General features: G+C 34.4%; 1 protein-coding gene across 1 annotated transcript in view; it reads left to right on the top strand.

The window, feature by feature from the left end:
• The first annotated feature begins 8902 nt into the window (after window positions 1–8902).
• Window positions 8903–22045, top strand: part of LOC150093110 (uncharacterized) — a 532180-nt gene continuing 519037 nt past the window's right edge. The window contains exon 1 of the mRNA XM_090414155.1: window positions 8903–9041. Coding sequence (XP_090270281.1) covers window positions 8903–9041 — 139 coding nt within the window. The remainder of the gene's footprint in view (window positions 9042–22045) is intronic.

Raw genomic sequence — 22045 nt, 5'->3', positions numbered from 1 at the left:
CTATCCATGTAAAATCTAATATCAACAATAACATCATGTACTAGAGAAGAAATATTCGGAAATACTATCACTGCTTTCTGCCTAGATCATATAAACTTCCGAGCACCACCAAACAGTTACACTGCATTAGTCATAAAGTGCAAAGTAGCAGATCATTACATCACGGCTCTAAACCTGCACACTAAGACAATATCCATGAAATGCAACACAAAACAATAATAGACGAAGAAATAGTCAACCACGAAATGAGTTAAACCGACTGGGAACACATGGCATCAGATACAGCAGATATCTTATAAAACAACATTCAACTCACACAGGAGGAAATATATAAGAAAGCTGCAAAGAAAGTCAGAATTTTCGAGAACAACCCAAAATCTTTGGATAACACAAAACTTAATCCTAGAAATACACAGAAAGGACGCTCTATGGAAAGAATTAAAGCGATATCCAAATAACAGCTTTAAAAACTGAATATAAGATAAAAAGGAATCGCCTTACAACATAAATAAGAAATGCAAAAAGAAACTACTACACAGACAAATTAACCTCTGCACAAAACAACATGAAACAAACCTAGCATCTGATCAACGAGATGATAGATTGTGTTCCCAACACCACCGCCTCTGAAACCATAAAACGCAGCATCATGAAAGATGCAACCTATCCAACAACTAGCAAATGACTTTAACCAATACTTTGTAGACTCCATCCAAGAACTGCACAGAAATATTCCCCCAATCACAAAACGTGACCCTCCACTCGGACCACAATCAAAACAGACATTATGGTTCCCAACCATAAAAAAAGCAGAAGTTCTCTCTGTAATACATCAAATCAAAACAAACAAATCAACCAACATGCAACTAGCTTATGCCCTATCCTACTAAAATTACTAAATAAAATATTTAAAACAGGACAGATACCAAGTATGCCAAAAACCGCCATAGTTACACCCATATAAAAACATGGAAAAAGAAATTTAATCAGCAATTACAGACCCATAGCAACATTAGTAATTATCAATCAAATTATAAAGTGGATTGTACCAAAGAAATTCACAGCATATACAGAGAACTTTCAAAAAATAAATTAGCTAACGCTTTTTTATTCCCGTATATAGGGAGTAGGTGAGGCCATTTAATATAGGCCATAATAATGCAAGCATAGCTCAAACAAATATGCAACATGACATAAATCTGATCATAGACTGGCTCATGAAAAACTCAATACACCTAAACTCAGAAAAGACAAAATTAATGATATTCAGAAATCCACTGACTCGACCAGTAGATAACAAATATATAACCATCCAACATCCACTTTCCAACATAAAAAACACACAGAACAGCAAAACCACTACAATCACTCAGGTTGAAACAATACGATACCTTGGAATTCACTGTGATGCAGATATGAACTGGAATAGCACATAAACCATCTACACAACAAACTCCGAACAATAACTGGCAAACTCTACAGGTTAAACGACATAGTTCCCATGTATCTAAAAACACTAATATACAAAGCACTATGCCCAAATATGCTATAACGACGTATGCTTTCTGTGCACCCTACAAACTAAATAAATTAATATTGTTACACTACAAAATGATAAAACTGATCTTTTGGGATCAAAGAGACAATATCGACTTTATGTACACTGCAATGTCAGAACACAAAATACTGATGTGAAAATACTTATGTTACTATGCAGCTTTGCTAAAACATTATTTCGATGCCAACTATAGGAGAGTCAGAAATACTTACCGCATAACAAGACCTCAGACAACTTTGTGTACACTATAATTATAATTATATAATTATAATTATATAATATTATATAATATAATAATAATATTATTATTATTATATTATATAATTAAAATTATACAATTATAATTATATCACATATAAATACAATAATCACTACAGAAAGGTCACACGAAACTTCTATATCCCAGACATAAAAAGAAAAAATAAGCTAACGCCTTTTTTGTTCCCGTATAGGGAGTAGGCGAGGCCGTTTTTAAGCCCTATCTAACTTTGGAGACTGAGTGGGAGTTCAATCTCCACTGGTAACTAATCAGAGATAGCCGTCCCAAGGCGATCACTAATTAATCGGCACGCAGTGAAGAAGGCGGCTAGTAAGTGCCGTTATCTAGTGGTCCCTAACCCTAGCACAATATATTTAATGTCCGAAAATAGTGTGGGTTCAATGGTCGATTATCTTGAGTTTACGAGACGAAAAACCAAAGTTTCCAGGAGGAAAAACCCGCTAGCTTGTGCCAGAGATTGACTAACGCTGGAACCGGTCGAGAAAAGGCTTTGAAAAAGTTCCTCTAGTCGGCGACTAGATTCGAACGCCTTTCGTAGTGCGGTCAAGCGCTGCAGAATGCAAACGCCACTTCTACTGAGCTACACAGGCTCCATCCTAGACATGATAAACAAATTACCTTTTGAATACAGAAACCTTACAAACTACAATCGTCTGAAAAGAGCGCTAAGGACATACTATGAACAAGAAAGACGCACCCTAAATACCATACAAATTTAATGAAAAACAATATATTCGTTCAGGCTTTCAGTTCAGCTATGCATCAAGACATTTCAAGTTATCGTGTGTGTGCGTGCGCGAATTTCTCAATTAACAACTGCAGTGGAAATCAAACTTATTAAACATAGTCTACTTCCCAACACAGCAAACAAACCAATAAATAATAACTAACTGGCATCATCATCAGATAAGCTTAACAAATAAGCTTCGAGGATGAAAGCTGAGAAATTACATCTCATCCAAGATAAATAATAAAAAAATAAAAATGGGAAAAAAATCCAAATCCATATATCACATTTAAGTGCTGTAGTTACAGCGCTTAAATATAATAGAAAAAATCAAATTTGTAAATATATATAACTCATTGTTAAATGAATAAATGCTGTAATCCAGAGAGTGGGAATATCCAAACTTGTGGTGGAGTATAACTCTAGAACGGGAAATAGTTTGGCATGTTGGTTATTCATTTTGAAAACTGAAGTTAACTTTTTCAGTAGCTGGAAAATTCGATATGCTGTACCCAGGAAATTTATTGGAATCGCGTTTCAGGCCACAGTAGTCCAGGTAGGACTGCTGAGCCCATAACTCTAGGATCTCCTGCTTTTGGACGTCCATCTCCATCAACTTCACAATATTTATCCTCATTTTTAATTGGTGATCCAACTAGCTTAATACTGGTTAATTCCAGAATTTTGACAAGTCCAAGTAAACAGAAGTCACATGGTGCCACTTCTTTGGCAGATAGTACTACTTTAGTAGGACAGATTCGATGTGGACTGACAGCCTAAGTCAGCTGGTAGGAGTTATCTTGGTCACCAGACAAGAGATAAACAAGGCGGGCCTCCAGTTCAGTCATTATTTAATGGAATGACATCACCATCTCATGTACCATCACCACTTAAAGAAAATTATGCAGATGGACAGAAAACATTCAATGTCAATATTTCTGCATCTCCTTCAGACCCATTTTATGCTAGTGGTATTTTGACTCCAAGCCAGGTATTCAACCAAAGTAGCATTAAAAAGTCTTTTATTTCTTAAATATAAAGAGCCAATAGGCTTCATATCCCCTTAATTTGAATAATTTCATTATTCAAATTAAGGGGATAATAAATCCCACATTGTTTTAAAACCGAATAAGAAACTCAAAGATTGGAATCAGAGAGCTTCATGCCAAATATAGTAAACTATAAAAGTATCGGCGGTTACTAGCGTGAGCTAATGCAAGTAGTCCTAGTATGTAGAACAATCTCAGGCAACTCGTTGCAAATGTGGGGAAATTTCTGATCGCTAATCTTGATATTTTCCACAATGTAATGTAATAATATAAAGCTTTAAATTTAAGTTACTTAATAGTTGCACCTGTTTGACAACTCGTATAGCAGAGTATATAAGTTCTTTTCGCTATACCCTTTGGTATCTATTTGGTCTAGCTACTCACTGATCAAAAAAGGCTGAAACCGGTCTGGGTAGTGACCTCCCACCATAATGTAATAACAGCATACATTTCCTAGGAAATGTGTTTTTACATTATGGAAAATACCAAGATTAGCGATGAAAACTTTCTCTACCTTTGCAACGAGTTGCCTGAGATTGTACTACGTACTAGGACTACTTGCATTAGCTCACGCTAGTAACCGCCGATACTTTTATAGTTTACTATATTCCGCATGAAACTCTGATTCCAATCTTTGAGTTTCTTATTCGGTTTTAAAACAATGTGGGATTTAATATCCCCTTAATTTGAATAGTCTTTTATTTCTCCTGCTCAGACTGATCCTTTTTATTATCAGGGTGAGGAACTTAGAGACGTAACTCAGTTAGATGAAACGTGGGTGACAGTATTTGGATTCCTTCCAGCTGCAGTGTGTTGCAACAATTTTCTCAGTATGGCACTGTTTTAGAACACAGGATGGCCCCTTCCGGAAATTGGATGCATATCCATTACCAATCTAAGCTCCAAGCAAAAAAAAACTTGAGCAAAATGAAAAATATACGGAGGAAATATTATGGTTAGTGTTAAGCAGTGCAGCGATAAAAATATGATGGATGATTCTGCAAAAGAAAATTCTGTTCTCAACACCTGTGTAGTTCATTGTCAAATGATGATGAAAGATTAATAAGAAACAATGCAGAGAAAAACATAAGAGTAACAAATATGCGACGTCTTATGCAGATTTATAAGACTGCCGCTCTTACACACTAGGTAACTCCAAACAACAGAACACCTACAAAGGACACTGGACTTGTATCCAAAGCAATGGAATTGATTTTAAATGCTGTATTGTTATTATTAATACATTATACAGGAAAAAAAAGAAAAGAAATAAAAAAAATCTATACGAATTTTATTGTTACAAAAAAAAAAAAAAGAGAGAATTAAACCTGTTATAAATATGTAATCTGATGTGTTGTAAATATGTAATCATAATTTTAATAATAAAAAACAGGATTGAATTTTTTAAAAAGAAAAATATGTAATCAAGTATGTATCATACGTAATCAAATGCATGTAATATATGCATCATATGTAAACAAATTTATGTGATGTATGTATCATATGTAATAATAATAAAAAATTATTTTAACGATAAAAAAAATCATTATTATTATTAACACTTGATACCGCCAAGGGGTTAAAGGATTAATCGTGAGAGGGCCCTCCACCGTACGTAACCATTGTCTCCCTTACGAAAACTACGGTCTTCTAGCAACGTCATTAACCATGATCAACACACAAATCATCTATCGCTTTGAAATATTTTTTATCCCTGTAAATTATGTGAATTTTGTGGCTAACTTGACTGTATCTGGAACGAAAAAAAAAATCAGCTTTTCCAGGAAAAAAAAATGTTACCTCCTAATGAAATGTGCTACCCCACTTTTAACTGAAAATGTCTCACATAATGATTCCTCTTATCAGAAAGAGAATTGAAGTGAGATCTTTTCCATTCGAGAGGCGCAATATGCCTTCGTTCTTTCATCTGCGCTGCAGATGTGCTTAATATAATCCAGCACTAATTCTACTGATGGTACGGGTGGTCTGAAAAGTTCTCGGCCTCGATCATAGATAGCAACACTATCGGAAAGATCTTTTTTTTTCTAAGTTTACATCTGTCATAAGCAATAATGTGAAAAGGCAAGTCATTATATGAAGTAGTTTATTTCATACAGCTGTCTGAAGTAAAAGTATTACCTGCATCCCTTGAAATGGATAAAATTGAGTATCGTGCAGTTATAAAATTTTTTTGTAAAAGAAGGTTTAATGCCAAAAGAAATTAATTCGAAGTTCTGCTTACACTGCTTTGAACCGTACCATAAATAAGAATTCAGTGTATTATTGATCTTGGTGTTTGTATTAATTTATGCCAGCCTGGTTGGCTGAGCTGTTAGCATATCCACTCTCCAGCCAAAAGGCTGCTGGTTCAAATCTCGCCATGGGCATAGACGTTTGTGACTGTCTTCGAAAATACTAGTGGGTGGTAGATGGCGTTGGTGTAGATGATGATGCGGTTCATTGTAGTTGGTGGATTGAGTGGTGGAACGGAGAGTTCTAGATTAGGTGTCCACCTCTCAATGAATCTTTGGACTCCTTGGAAGTGTCACATAATAATAATAATCTGGTTTAGTTCAGGCATGTTGATGAAATTGTCGGTGAACTTTTTCATTAGTATCCGCTAATTTTTGTTAATTAATTGTTAGTAAATTATTTATAATGTAATAGAACAACTATTATACTAATATAATGTAATAATACACTAATATTATACTAATATAATATAATGTAATAGAACAAAATATGTACTAATTTCTCCGTGTTTCGCCATCGCCAGGATTTATGTTCATTTCCGCCACCTTTATAGACAAGCACATAGCTATATTATACTGGATGATTTTATTATTATTATTATTATCTGAGATCTCCATGGAGTCAAGGACTCATTGAGGAAGGCTGTAAATTACCCAACCTAGCTATTATACCTACCCTTGAATTCATTCACACTAGATGCACTCACTACCCGTAAGGGCAAATTATTCCACTCACTCACTGCTCTCTGGGAGAAAACCTAGCTCTTACCTCCTCCTAGTATTATTGTTATCATATCGGGTGAGTTCTCTGCAGGGGTGTGGTGACCCTGCAGACGCAAAATGCCGCTAGCCTAGAGAGCCCCACACTTGGTACAGAAGTAAACATGAAAAATTCATGAATTCCATTCTATTAAGTATATACTTTTTTTTTAACTGTTTAAAAAAAAAATACAAAGCAAACGAGCTAGTTTTAAATTGGGAGATTTGTGATGTTGCAGTTATGTCATCGAGGTTGGAATGGAGTGACAGAACTATGAAGATATAATAATCAATGGTTATCTAGGCAAACGCATGCCGACACCAGTCACCATGCATCTGTCTAGGTAACCGCTGCTTTATTATATGCAGATATTTTGTAAAAAAAAAAATACGATCTTGCATTTGCCATTCTCGTCATATTGGCGAGAAATAGTTAAAATTTAAATTTTTTAGGATAACTGACTTTGCTGAAAACAAGTGTAAGACTAAGTATTACTTTTCCCTCAGTAATTTGGGGCCTTGTATACGTGTCTTGCAACAGTCTTCAAAATATGAAGTCTGTCCAGATTCTATGGTCGAGTTTTCTGAGTGTCAGAGTAGAAAACTCAATTTCTTCAAAAAGGAAACACGCATTACCTGGGGTAACAACTTTAAAAATGGATATAAAACAGTCTATAGAAAAAAATAAAAATAAAAAAACCGAATGTTGTCTAGAATCGAACCTGTCAGTTTATTTATTTATTTTTTTTTTTTTTCCGGATTAATGTGTGTTGATGAATGGATAGGGACTTTTTATTTCGGCTGACTGTTCGCTAATCGTTTATTGATATATTATACAGATCCTATAATATCCCCCACCAGGATATCCTATTATCCTGGTGGGGGATAGCTATATGCTACCATACTGGGGTGATGATTATGAGCAAGGTGGTTTCTATTTGCCTTCATTGCCGTAGTATATTTTATAACTGTAGCCCTGTGTGTTTACGGACTGCTTTGCCTGTTTTGAGGGATGAAAAACCCGAGTTACCGGGGGAAACCCTCCACCTTTGTATGAGACTGGTTAACTCACCTTTAGTCGAAAGAGGCCAGATAAAAGTTTCTTACGTCACTAATGGAAATCGATCCCAGATCTTATCGACCAGAGGGTTTCATCTGTACTGACCGAGCTATAGAGGCTCGCGTATAAGGATAAGGAAGAAATAATACTGTTTTCCATGGAATTTATCACGAAGTCAAGCAGGTTCCATAAGTAAATATGTGGAGATAGGTTACTAGTTTTTGTTGATGGAATGGAAAGACATAAACTGTGTGTACAAAATAACGTTAAGTGTCGCTATTATTGGCAGTACTCTTCATCTAGATATTCACCACCTTCTCCAAATACTATGACTTTTAGATTATGTTCCTGTCAAGAACAAGATAAAATTAACCTTAACTTTTCTGAAGTTTAAGCTATAACAAAATTAAAACAGTTTCAACGTAGTGTGGCATAAACAGACTAACTCCTACGTGAAAGTGGCTTTTCATTGATTTTCATTAATTAGGAAGATCTTCTATAGTAATTCATAGTTTTATCTGTAATATTTATTATTTTTAGCAGCATGCTTAAAAATAAAAAAAAAAGAAGAAGGCAGGTCTTTAGAAGGAATGAGAAATGGTGCACAAAATGTAGATAGGTGTCACTTAAATTGGTACTGGGGGGAATGCGTAGCTATTTTTAGAAATTGGTCTGCAAGCAATATATTCTTTTTAGAGTTCGTAGTTCATTAGTGGTCCATTAATTACATTTTGAAGAAGGTCATTGACCATAAACAAAAATGAAATCCCATATTATTCTAATGATTTCATGGATAATAATAAGAGGATTGGGGGAACCAAACCTCTAAGAACGTGGTCATTTTTTTTAAAAAATTTCCTTCTGCCTTATAATTCATGGCATCTTATGTAACCAAGAAAAGAATCGATTATTACTAAAAACGAGAGATAGATATTTTCTGAGAAACAAATGTTGACTTTCCTCGAGCTCAGAGTAAATATTATTATTCTAATTATCTTTCATAGGGATTACATTATGTATGTAAGTTCGTATTCGTATTCTGAAGTCTCGGCTGTTAATGTATATAATGATTTACACAGTTTTGTCTTTTTCATACTTGACGCAAAATTTTTATCGTTTTGCTGTTTATTAAAATGTCTACCATCCAATCTATATATATGCGAAACTAAAAATGTTATGTTGGGTTATAGGAAACTGTTTTGTTTAGGTTGGCTAAAATGGCGTCGGGCGAAGAAAATTGTCATGACGACCCAAATTTTGCGGTGATATGTTCCTTTCTCTTAAAGTTTGGGGACTTGTATGGTGTGAATTTGACATTTACAGATCTTCAGAGGATGTTAGAAGATTCAAAAAACGGTAAAGTGAAAATTGACAATCTGTGTTAATAATTTCTTCATTATGACCCTTATATGTGTGTGATATAGTTAGACTTTTTGTGAGAACTCTTATGAATTGTCAAGGGACTTTTAATTACTTGAAAAAGTGTTCAGACCTTTAATAGGTATTATGTCTTTGAAAAATGATATGTAAATTGCACATCGTTGAGAATCTTAAGGTTTATAAGGCAAAGTCGTTGTAAATATAGATCCACGCAGCATTTTAAATAGGCGTGGGGAAATCTAGAGCGCGATTATTTTTAAGAGTGAGGGGGAAAAAAGATAAACAGATCCCCTTACGTTCTTACATTTTTACAGCGTTTAGTCTGCTTGTTGTTGGAGTAGGTTTCAAGATATATATATATATATAATATATATATATGTACAATTAACATTTGGCCATCTTAGCCTTCATTTTAAGCTGAGATGAAATGCACATAATGAAAATTAATAAACTATATGCAGTGCAAACTCAAACGGAATTAGACCACCTAAAACAAAACTGTAATGGCAGTGCCATGAAGCTAGTTATGAGATCAACCCATTCCAAGTGTTACTTATGTCATACATATTAAACTATCAGAATTTATTCTAACCTTCCATGTATTTGCTACCTTACCAGAGGAAAATAACAATCTGTATTTGAACTGATAAAAAATCATTCATATAGATCATTATGCGTCTATTAACATCGTTTTCTGGTATATATAATTGGAATGGATGTATCAGATATTATCATCCCAAATTCAGTTGGTGATTAATTTCTTATTGACAGCTTTCTTCCAAATCAGCTGTTTTATTTGCCTGAACACTGATTTGATCTGCAAGATAACTCCAAAATTTATTCACCTCACAGAAGTTAGGTGAATAAATATATTCACCTTTATAGTGTTATCTGTTTCTATATTGATTTCATCTTTACTAATACTACCAAAATTGCTCAAACATATATCCTGTTGTATATATTCACTTGATTTCCTTTTCATAATTCAGTCTTTTTATTGCTAATATTCATACCAGATTTGCCTCTCCAATTATTTATTTGACTAAAAATCCTTGATCTATATAAAAGAGTAATAAATTAAGCTTAATATTGCCAACTCTAATGTGAGGTTTAATACCACTTTTATAAATAACAGGGGAGGAAATTTGTTCAACCCTGCCCTACACCTGGCTTTATTTCAGACCATCTTGTACATCTTTCAATTCAGACTGCTGATTTGCAACTTATGCTATGTATCCCTCTGTAAGTTCCATTCACACCATCTAGATTTACCATTTTAAATGGTTTATCTTCTTTGCATCATATCATGTCTTTTTCAATATTAATAAAGCTTAAATAGAGATCCTTATTATATGCATGCTTTTTCAACAATTTGTCATAACCTTGTTAAACACAGCTTGTTCTCTAATTTTTTTTTAAAACTATTTTACTTAGCTTTTTCTCAAGTTTGCTTGCATAAATCTTTCTTGTAATACTTAGGGAAATTCCTCTATAATTCTCCCATTCAGTTTTATTCCCTATTTTATGGATCTGTATAATAAAAACTCTCCTTGGTTCATCTGGAATTCCGCATACCTTCTGAATTATGCACTGTAGCTACTATAAAACTTATACCATCATATTTCACTATTTCAAGTTAAATGTAATGGTATTTTTTACCACATTTTTTACCACAGTTGTGATCTTTATCTTCTATATTCTTTTTGTAATCTCCCCGTAGCATGATGCTTGTTTACTTGTTATTATAATTTAGCCTTGCTAATATTTGTATATGTAAGTCTACATTTCACACTGGTTTCCAAAGTTTTGGTCTCAGAGCATTCTGCATCCTTTTGAGGTATAAGGTGGCCTTAGAGGATTTATTTTTTAATTTTATTTTGCAAATATAAGTGAAGCACTTTTTTAGAGATCATTTTTTGTACCTTCTATTCTTTCCTACTTTGAAATAAGAAAGAAAAACTTCCTGAGTTGACTATATGGGTAAAAGTAGAAATAAATAAAAACAAACAACAACAAAAAAGCAGAACATGTGATTCTAGAATTTTACTTAATTATTTACTTTTATTTAGTCATGTAACTCTGGTGTAGTTTTGGGTATGTATATGGCTCTATCTTTAAGGATGATACTTATTATTATTTTGCTCTCAGTCTTCCATATTTTTGATTGGAGGATACTTGTTTTTATCATGACTTTCCTTGTGCTTCCATAGCTCTTTAAAGATATATTATTATTATATGGGTATCTCCATGGAGTCAGAAGACTCATTACTGGAAACCTGGATTATCCTTTATACACACATTACCTCTCATACCTCCTTAAACTCATTCACTGTTTGGGCACTGCAAACTACTTTGTTTTATATTGAAGAAATTCTTTTGTGTCAGACTTATAGAATCCCTTTAGTAACATATAAATTTGTATCGTTTTTTCCTCTTTTTCTGCCTATCAACTAAACTTTGCAACTCACATATCGTCAATCTGTCCTCAGTATTCCTCTCTGCCAACATCTGCATAGAGGAACACAAGAAATACATCTGCCACCATATATGGTCAGTCCAGTCTAATTAACCGTGCTTTGGATACCTTGTACAGAATCAAAATGAAAAAACTACTATGCTTCAATACAACAAATATAAACTTAAAAGGCTTTTCTTACAGTCGGCAGCAGATTTCTTGAACTATCCTAATAATAAATATGGATGTGTTAAACTTCCCAAGTGGGGGTGCTTAAGGGTCAAAGCTGTATAACTGAGAGGAGACCTCCACACAGCCTTTAAAGGAATGCAGAGAACTAACCAGGGATTCTGACCTAATGTCCAATCCTCACCTTCTCATGGTGCACCCTGTTAAGTATCTACCTGAATACTGATAAAATGAGAATGGGCTGGCAGATTTGGATTTAGCTGACCCAATTGTATTCTTATTGGCTTAAACTACAATATAAAATGATGATACAACATGACAGAATTTCATGCTAGCTGGGGCATTGCCTGGTTAAACAAGACCCCCATTGTTTTCTCCAAGGAACAAGGGCAAACAGCGAAAAGTCAGTTACTGGAACAAATCCTAAAACACACCCAACTCAACATCACCAGAGTTCAAGATCAGTATTATCAACATAAGAAGTCTGAATGGCAAAGAAATGGAGCTAGCTCAGGAATCAAATAATTACCAGATCGACATAATAGGGGTGACTGAAACAAAAAAAGACAAACTAGTGAGATCTTTCTGAGCAATAAATACAAAATGTTGTATTCAGGCAGGGAAAAGAAGGAGTAGCCATAGTATTCAACACTGGCCTCATTGGCTGAGTGGTTAGTGTATCTGCTCTCCAGCCAAAAGGCTGCAGGTTTGAATCCTGCCGTGGGCATGGATGTTTGTGATTGTCTGTGAAATACTAGTGTTGGTGATCGGCAGTAGATGGCATTGATGCAGATCAGTGGTTCTTAACCGGTGTTCCCCAGAACACTGCTGTTCCGCGAAAGGTGAATAGGTGTTCCGCGAGAAGTTCTGGAATTTGTCATTTTTAAATTAATTTGTCAGTACAAATTAATTTAATGATGGTTTAATTGATGTTTAATTAATCGTTAATTAATAATTATCAATTATTGATTAATAATAAAAAATCAGCTAAATTACTGATTAATTATTAATTTGTAATTACAAAATAACCATGGTGTTCTGTGAAAATTTCTGGATTTGTGAAGTGTTCCGTAGTCGAAAAAGGTTTGAGAAACACTGGTGTAGATGATGAAGGTAGTACAGTTGGTGGATTGATGGACACTTCATCTGAGTTGTAGATAGCTGACCTCTCTTGATAAGGCTTTGGACTCCCTGGAGGTGTTACGTAATAATAATAAATGTGAAGTTAATCTTCTTGAATGGCAGGCAATTTCAATTAGAATGATGTGGGGAAATATCAGAATGGATAACTGGACAATGAGACTTATTTGTGCTTAAGGTTCTAAGGTAGAAGTGGAGCAATTTTTTGAGGCTTTAGAGAAAGCAGCTGACACAATGAAAATGAAAAGTTGGTCCTTGTTGGGGATCTAAATAGCATAGTAGGAAATTATTGTCAGACATACAAAAATATTTTGGGAAAATTTGGAGAAAAGAGCAAAGCTAATAATAATGGCAAATATCTGTTAGATTTCTGCTCAGGACATGGACTGGTTATTACTAACACCATGTTCCAACATAAAAATGTGCACAAATTCACATGGAGAGAAGAGGCAAGAATAAGAAAAGCCTCATTGACTATGTTATCGTTGATAGTCATGTTTTCTCACTGGTGCAGGACAGCAGAGTGTACACAGGATTTGAAATTGGAAGTGATCACTATTTAGTCTTGAGCAGGATAAAATTGAATTTCATATTGAAAAGAATAACATCTAAGAAAGTTTTAAAGTGAATAAAAGTTGAGCAGCTCTCAGATGTGAACTATAGACTAAAATACACAAAGATTATTGAAGAAAAAATGAAAGAGTTTGAGAACAGCAACCAAACCTTGGAGATTCAGTGGCAAGCCCTGAAGAATATACTGATTGATTGAGCCAGAGAAGCATGTGGTGAGGTTGTCTGCAAGGATAGAAAAATCAGAACTCCATGGTGGACACAAGAAGTTAAAGAGGCTGTGAAGGAAAACAAGAAAGAATATCAAAAGTTCCTGGCAAATAAATCAGCTTGTGCACTTAGAGAATACAGAGACAAATGCAAGAAAGCTAAACACTGTGTAAAACTAGCAAAACAAAAGTCAAAGGAAGGCTTTGATAAGAACATAGAAAATAAATATCAAGAAGGTGGCAAGATATTCTGGAGGTTGTTGAAGAAGCTTAAAATGGAGGAAAGAGTGCTGTAAAAGGAATTAGAGATGATAAAGATGACATGGAAACGGGAGAAAATGATATCCTTGAAGTATGGAGTAATTACTTTAAAAAATTGCTAAATGACAAAAGCAGTGATAGCACAATGGTAAAAACATTGACTAGGCATGCAATCAGGAATACATATCCATACTTGAAGTGGAAAAAACCATCAAAAGCCTGAAATGGGGAAAGGCAGCTGGAGTAGATGACATTCGACCAGAAATGCTCAAGTATGGATGTATAAAAGTCTTACAGTGGTTGCACTGCATAGTTCAGAAAGCCTGAACAGAGTGATGAATTCCAGATAATTGGAGTAGAGCTCTCATAGTTCCCATATATAAAAAGGAAAATAAAACCTAATGTGAGAATTACAGAGGTATTTCTCTACTGAGTGTTCATGGTAAAATTTATGCAAATATACTTGAGAAATGGTTGAGAAGGTTTGTGGAAAAAAGCATGGTGAAGAACAAGCTGGATTCAGACCAAATAGAGGCTGTCAAGATCAGATCTTCACTTTACGACAAATAGTTGAGAAATCATGGGAATATAACAGAGATCTGTATTTAAGTTTTGTAGACCTGGAAAAGGCATATGACAAGATGCGCTACAGTTATATGGTGTCAGTCGGGCATTATATCAAGCAATACTTAGTCTTTATTTGAGTTGTAAGTCAGCAGTTAGAATTGTAGGAAGTACATGGTGATGGTTTAATGGTCTGCTGTCAGACAAGGATGTTCATTATCCCCTCTGTTATTCATTATCTATATGAATCACATTATGAAGGAAAGTGGTATTAAACCTGATATCAAAATTGTGGGTGTTAGTGTAAGTTGTTTGCTTATGAGGATGATGTTATACTTCTAAACAAATCCGCTACAAGTCTGCAAGATTCCCTGACTAAATTGAATAACTGAAAATGAAAGAGGGAGTGAATGAAATGCATGGGAGGCAGTTAGGAAGTGTTTGCATGAGGCATTGGCTGACTGTATACCTAGAGTTTGAGTAATAAATCAAGTAGGGGTTAAATGGATGAATAATACCATTACGCTTGAGCTGCAAAAAAAGAAAAATGCTATGGAGGGAATTTAAGGAGTAAGGTGACAAGCAGGCACATGAACGGTATAAAACGCAGGCCAGAAGGATAACGAGTGGGGTAAGAAAAGAAAACGGATTATGAAAGAACATTAGCCATGCAGGCTAAAGAGAATCCCAACCAGTTTTTTTGATATGTTGCAAGTAAAAGAAAAAATGTATATGGCAGAATGATCTTAAAGAATGCCGATGGTAGGGAGGTAACCAAATCAGTTGATATAGTTGAATTACTGAGCAAGAACTTTGCAAGAGTATATCATCCAGGTTGTGACATTGCAGAATGAAAGAACCAATAGATTATACGAGAATTGTGGTGAATGAAGTGGAGGTGAGTAGCCTATTACAAAACCTCAATGTCAATACATCTGTGGGATTGGATGGTATACCAGCTCGTGTCGTACGTGAAGCGGCTAAAGAATTGTCAGTACCCTTGACCATTTTGTTTAATTTGAATCTCGGGTCTGGGTTAGTCCCGAGAGGGTGGAAAGAGGGGAAAATGGCTCCACTGCATAAAGGAGGTTCAAAAACTGCTGTTGTAAATTACCGACCAATTAGCATATCAGGAATCGTTGTCAAGGTCTTGGAGAAATTAGTCAAGAGAAGAATACAGGATTGGATAGATGAAAATGGGATACTGTATTGGGGGGACAATATTGTTTTGAGAATGGTAGATCATGCCTCAGTAACTTGCTCACGTTTTATAACACTGACGGCTGAATTGGATAAGGGTAATGGGTTTAACAGTGATTCTACTGGACCTTGCTAAGACCTTTGACAGGATACCACATGGAACTCTAATCAGTAAACTGCAGCTTATGGGGATGGATATAGGGTTGGTGAGATGGATAAGAAAGTGGCTGATGGAGAGATATCAGGGAGTGGTTTATTCAGGAGTGGAGTCTAAAAGACGGCTTGTGACTAGTGGTGTGCCGCAGGGTTCTGTTGTTGGACCACTACTTTTCAATTTGTTCATTAATGATATAGGAAAGGATCTGAGAGGAAGTGTTCATTTGTTTGCTGATGATGCAAAGTTGGGTAGAGCAATAGTGAGTGCACAGGATGTCAAAATTTTGCAAGATGCTTTGGATAGTTTGGAGGACTGGACTAAGAAAAATGGATGTCAATTTAATGTGGCAAAGTGTAAGGTTATGCATTTTGGGATGAAAAGATTAGCAGCAGTATATCACATTGGTGGAACCGTACTCCAGGAGATTGATGAGGCCAGGGATTTGGGAGTGTTGGTGGATAGGGAGTTGAAGTTTAGGGGGCACATTGCAAAAGTGGCTAAATCAGCTCATCAAATCACTTGGTTGCTTTAATGGAATACTTTAACAAGCAGAGTCAAACAATTTATTGTTCCTCTGTATCGAGCATTGATAAGACCCCATCTAGACTACTGTGCCCAGATATTGGCACCAGGGTTTCTTCTTGATGGGGAGGAGGTGGAGAGGATTCAGAGATGAGTGACCAAGATGATAGCAGGTCTATGGAATGAACCTTATTAGAAGAGGTTGATGATTTGTGAGTTGCAAAAATTGGTTGATAGGCAGAAAAGGAGTGATATGATTGAGACATTCAAATTACTGAAGGGTTTCTACAAGATTAATCCAGAAGATATTTTTGAGAATAGGACTGGTGGTGGGAGTACTAGGGGTCATACATGGAAGCTGGGCAAGAATGTGGTTAGCAGGTGTGTTAGAGCTAGGGTTTTTACTTTGCAAGTGGTGAATCAGTGGAATCGGCTGCCAGAGTCTGTTGTGGGTGCTATGACTGTGAATGAGTTCAAGGCGAGGTATGATAGATACTATGTAAATGTCGAATAGCTGTTCTTGACATGATGTTAGGGCCTCCCTCGACGAGTCTGTCGACTCCTTGGAGTTGCCCGAAAGAATAAAATAATAATAATAAAAAAACTGTTGTAATAGATATGGTATGAATTTCAGCAATAACAAGACGACAGTGAAAATAGGCAGAAGCATTGAAAATGTCAACTGCATTATGAATGGAGAACCTACAGAACAAGTAAAACATTTCAGCTACTTAGGCATAATTTTTAGTGGAGATGGTAAATTAAATATGGATCTAAACAACCGAATCAATTAAGCTGGTATAGTTTGAAGTCAACTGAATAAATTTATATGGAATTAGAGAGAAATTAGTCAATGCACTAAATTAACTGTTTAGAAGATAGTGTTGAAACCAATTTTAACTTATGTATCTGAGAGCTAGGTTAGAAGTAAAACACTTGACCAAAGACTAGAGACCGCAGATAAAAGTTGTTAGAATAATGTTGGAGTCTTGACAGGTAACAGATTGATTTGGATGAAGATTATAGATAGAAAGTTAGTAATGATGTTAATTTTTCATGTAGTATTATCATATCCTGTATAACAGTGGTGGGATTCAGCTGGTTTGGCAGAACCGATACCTAATTTTTTGTTCAGTTCGGCGAACCAGTTGTTAAAATGGCACTTGTAATCAGGGTTCTCTAATATTTAAGGATTCTCAATGTGGAAATCACAAATTTACATTCCTTACTCTTTTTTAACGTTCAGCTGCGCAACAGCGTATTCCAAGCGCCTATAGTAATGTTCATTCCATCCATAGGTGAAAAAATTAGACTGAACTATGTTTGTAATATTTATTTATTTCATAAAACTCGTTATACCCTTCATGAAATACTACATTTTTATTCCCTTGCGTTTGTTACTTCAGTAAACAAACATATAAGAGAGAGAAAAAGTGCCAAACAACCAGGGGGTGACACCCTGTCATTTGTTTCAGCTTTGTGTTATTCCCAAAATTCCCACGAGATATTATGAGTGCACTGGTGTTCCCCGATCGGTAAAACCATTAGGAAGCTTGGACACAATGAACTAATAGAAATATAGATTTCAAGGGTTATCTTATCGCCCATTTCGGAAGCTGTGGAAAAACTTGTGATAAAAACGCAATTTTTATCACAACTTTCCCGTGACAAACAGGTTTGTCATATACATTATTCTGTCATATTTAATCTGCATAGCCTATGCCATTTATTATTTCAGCAAGAAATTTTTGTTTAGTATCGATAAAATGAAGAAATGTATGTTCTGACTGATGTTTATCAATAGTATAAGCACAGTGCTTTGTTTATAAAAGTTTATGATATGACCACACATGGACAGAACCAGTTAAAATATTCAAGTAGGAGCACATCTCCACTCCTGCTCTATAATATATTAAAATAAAACATTTTTTAATTTTTTTGCAGCAGCTTTAAAGTATGAAAAGGCAAGAAAGTTTGACAGATTTTTTCAATAAAAACCAAAATCGGAATCTGTTGTATCAGAATTGGCCTTGGATGGTACAAAACAGTCACAAGCACAATCACTCCAACTTGAAGAAAGCAGCACGTCATTTATTGAAATAAAAAAACGATAACTCCAAAATTGAAAATAATCTTCCTGAATGCTGGACAGTGCAACAATATAACAGTTTTAAAGAAAAATATGACGGGCTGGTAATTTCTAACAGAAAGTTAAGTTGCAAGTATTGTACAAAATATGACTTTATAAAAGAGAAATGTGTTCATGTGTCAAAAGAATGGAAATGCTTTCAGATTGAGGCATCAGGGAAAAATAAAGAGATACAACAAGCTTCTCTAAGGAAAAAAATGAAAGAACATTTTTCATCAAAAGTTCATAACATTTGTAAAGAGAACTTAAAACAATGTGAGCAGGATTCAATAACAAAAGTAATAGATACGATGAATGAAAAATATTTAAGTACTACTTGTAGAGTATTTAATACAGTTTACAGCCTGACAAAAAGATGTAAACTGTTTTCAGACATAGAAGATGAGATAGAAGTGCAAATTAAAAATGGATAGATATGGGAATAGGATTACATTCTCGTAAAACTGTTATGAAAGTAGTTGATTTCATTGCAAAGGAAATTAAGAAAGAAATATTTAATAAAATTATTGAAAATATGTTTGGTTATTGACGAAGCTTCATCGATATCCTGTAAACCAGTTATTATACTTTTCTTAAAAGTTGAGGATTCAATTACATCACCAACAATTTTCATTGAACGAGTTGAATTGGAAAAACTAGATGCAGAGACAATATGTTCTTCAGTTATGGAAAGTTTAAATAATGTTGGGCTTACTAAGAACTACCTAGAAAAAATTTAATAGGATTTTGCTCCGATGGTGCCAGCATTATGCTTGGGAGAAAATCTGGAGTGAGCACTAGGATTGCAAAAGAGTTTCCAAACATAATAATATGGCACCGTTTAAACCACCACCTCTATCTTGTTTTAGATGATTCGATAAAGGAAAAAAAGCAAGTAAATCATTTTAAAATATTTATTGATAAGATATATACTATTTTTCATCAATCCAATAAGAACCAAATTGAACTTTCCAAAATATCCGAACAACTTGGAATTGAAATTATAAAGATTGGTAGAGTTTTGGGACCAAGATGGGCTGCCTGTAGTTTAAGGTCAACCCTAGCTGTGTGGCGCATTTATCCAGTGCTACATCACTATTTTTATTCAAATTAAAAGTACTTAGGTATGGCTGCCCGTCTTGAAAATATATATTTTATAACTGATTTGGCATTGATGATTGATATTTTAAACAAAATTTCTCTTCTTTCAAATGCGCTGCAAGCAAGAAATATAGACATAATGAAGGCTGAAAAACCCGATTTCTCAGGCTTCCTTGGGAAAGACTTTTAGAAAACATCATAACGAATTTGAAAAAAAAAAGACTAATGGATTGTGAACATTTAAAAACAAGTTGTAGCCAATTTAAAGATAGGAATAAATTACAGTTTCTCAATTTTTTGGAGCCAGATTACTGGAATATTGAAAAAGTACTAGTTCCATGGAAAGCAGCTGAAGAACATGCTCGTATTTAATGACATTTTTAATTACCAAATTGATATTAATGATTATGGAGATTTCGTGGAAAACGTTTTAAAAAATTCCCAGAATTATGCAATTCCTGGAAGTGTTCAAAGAGCTAAAAATATTGTCAGAACAATTGCTGTAAGTTCAGCAGAAGCGGAAAGGGTTTTTTTCAAAGATGAACATAATATGTTCAGAGAAGAGAGGTCGTCTAACTGTTTCTAATATATCAAACACAATGACTATTAGTCTAATTGGCCTACCTCTAAAGGAATGGGATCCTCCTATAGTGAAAAGATGGTTAAAGATAAATCACACAGTCGATGATGCTCGGATAAAAGCGAAGAAAATTGCAAGTGAGGACTTGTATCTTAAATAACAGTTTTATTGTTTTTTGTCAGGTATTATTTAATATTATTTCATTAATATTTTAAAACTCTTTCTTATAACATAATCTACTTTTGTGTACCTCTTTTATTGTTCTTATTTGAGTATTAACTGTATGAAATAATAAACTACCTTTCAGTATATCGTTTTTTTATACTTAAAACGGTCATTAGGGCAGCGAACCGGTTGTTAAATTATTTGAATCCACCACTGCTGTATACCCCTTGAGGGTACATGTCAGGAATTTAATGATGATAATCCTTTTGCCTCCTGCTTAACAGTTAAGGCTAGCCAACAGTACTCATAGGGCTTTCTGCTTTAGTCTATTTTCTTCTGCTGATTCTTTTGTGTGTACTTATACAATTTTGAGATTGTATCCCTGATGATGTCTCTGTGAAAGAGACAAAATATGTGATCTAATAAAGATATTTTATTGTTCATGTGTGCTGTATCCTTTCCATTAAGCCTTATAATGAGAAAAGTATTGTCCTATTATGACACTCTAGGCATAGATGAAAGAAAGTGAAATTAGATTAGATGTTGTCTTAAAATTGATTGTCTTCCAGATCTTTTGGTAAATGAATGCAGCCATACTTATGGAGGATCAGAGAGTGCTTCATAGCTTATGCTGATTAGAAAAATAATCTTTCAGACTTGGGCTTCTGTGCAGCATAGATGTCTTCATTTAATCCTGCCTGGTAGCATATCCATAGTCTGATTTGTTTATTAGTTCTGGCTTGTCATAATTTTTATTAGAATAATAATAGGAAATATTACAATACCATCACATTGGGAAAATGAAATGATAATCAGTGCTTCTATAAAATAATTACCAAAGAGAAAAAAGAAAGTAGATTAAGGAAATATAATACTTAGAATGGAAAGATAAAAACAGACGAAGAAGAAGAAGAATGGTAAAAAGTTTGAATTAATTATATGCAAAACAGCAGGAATAAAAAGTGTAGGGGGGGGGAAGAAAAAGAAACAAGGACTGAATGTGGAAATAATGAAATTAAGAATATACTTGAAGTTGAAAAAACAACATATATTGAATGATTTTTCAGGAAAAGTGGTAGATAAAATATACAAAGAAAAGAGAAATAGCAAAAAGGAAGACAACTATGAGGGAAAAGTTGGGATGATTATATCAGTAAATTAAAAAAGAAATTTTTACACCATAGTCCAAAATATAAAGAAATAAAGTTGTGTACAAAAAGAAACACTAGAATATTAGAGAGAAATAAGGGAACAAGCAATTATTCTCTAGAAAGTGTAACTGGTAACACTTTCCAAATTACAGAAGTATTAATTGAAACATTACTAAAATGGAAAATTAATAGGCAAAGATAAAATCAAAATATAAGTAATAAAATATGCAGAATAATAATGGCAAATACTTGTTGGATTTCTGCTCAGGGCATGGACTGGTTATTACTAACACCATGTTCCAACATAAAAATGTCCACAAATTCACATGGAGAGAAGAGGCAAGCAATAAGAAAAGTCTCATTGACTGTATTATTATTGACAGTGATGTTTTCTCTCTGGTGCAGGACAAAAGAGTGTACAGAGGATTTGAAATTGGAAGTGATCACCATTTAGTCTTAAGCAGGATAAAATTGAATTTCACATTGAAAAGAATAACATGTAAGAAAGTTTTAAAACGAATAAAAGTCGAGCAGCTCTCAGATGTGAACGGTAGACTAAAATATACAAACATTATTCACGAAAAAATG

The sequence above is a fragment of the Typopeltis vanoorti genome, chromosome 24 (genome assembly GCF_054136105.1).
Source record: "Typopeltis vanoorti isolate ZY-2024b chromosome 24, IOZ_Tvanoo_1.0, whole genome shotgun sequence".
In the NCBI taxonomy this organism is placed as follows: Eukaryota; Metazoa; Arthropoda; class Arachnida; order Uropygi; family Thelyphonidae; genus Typopeltis; species Typopeltis vanoorti.
The sequence above is the reverse complement of the archived record's forward strand: the minus strand, read 5'-3'. Positions and strand labels throughout refer to the sequence as shown.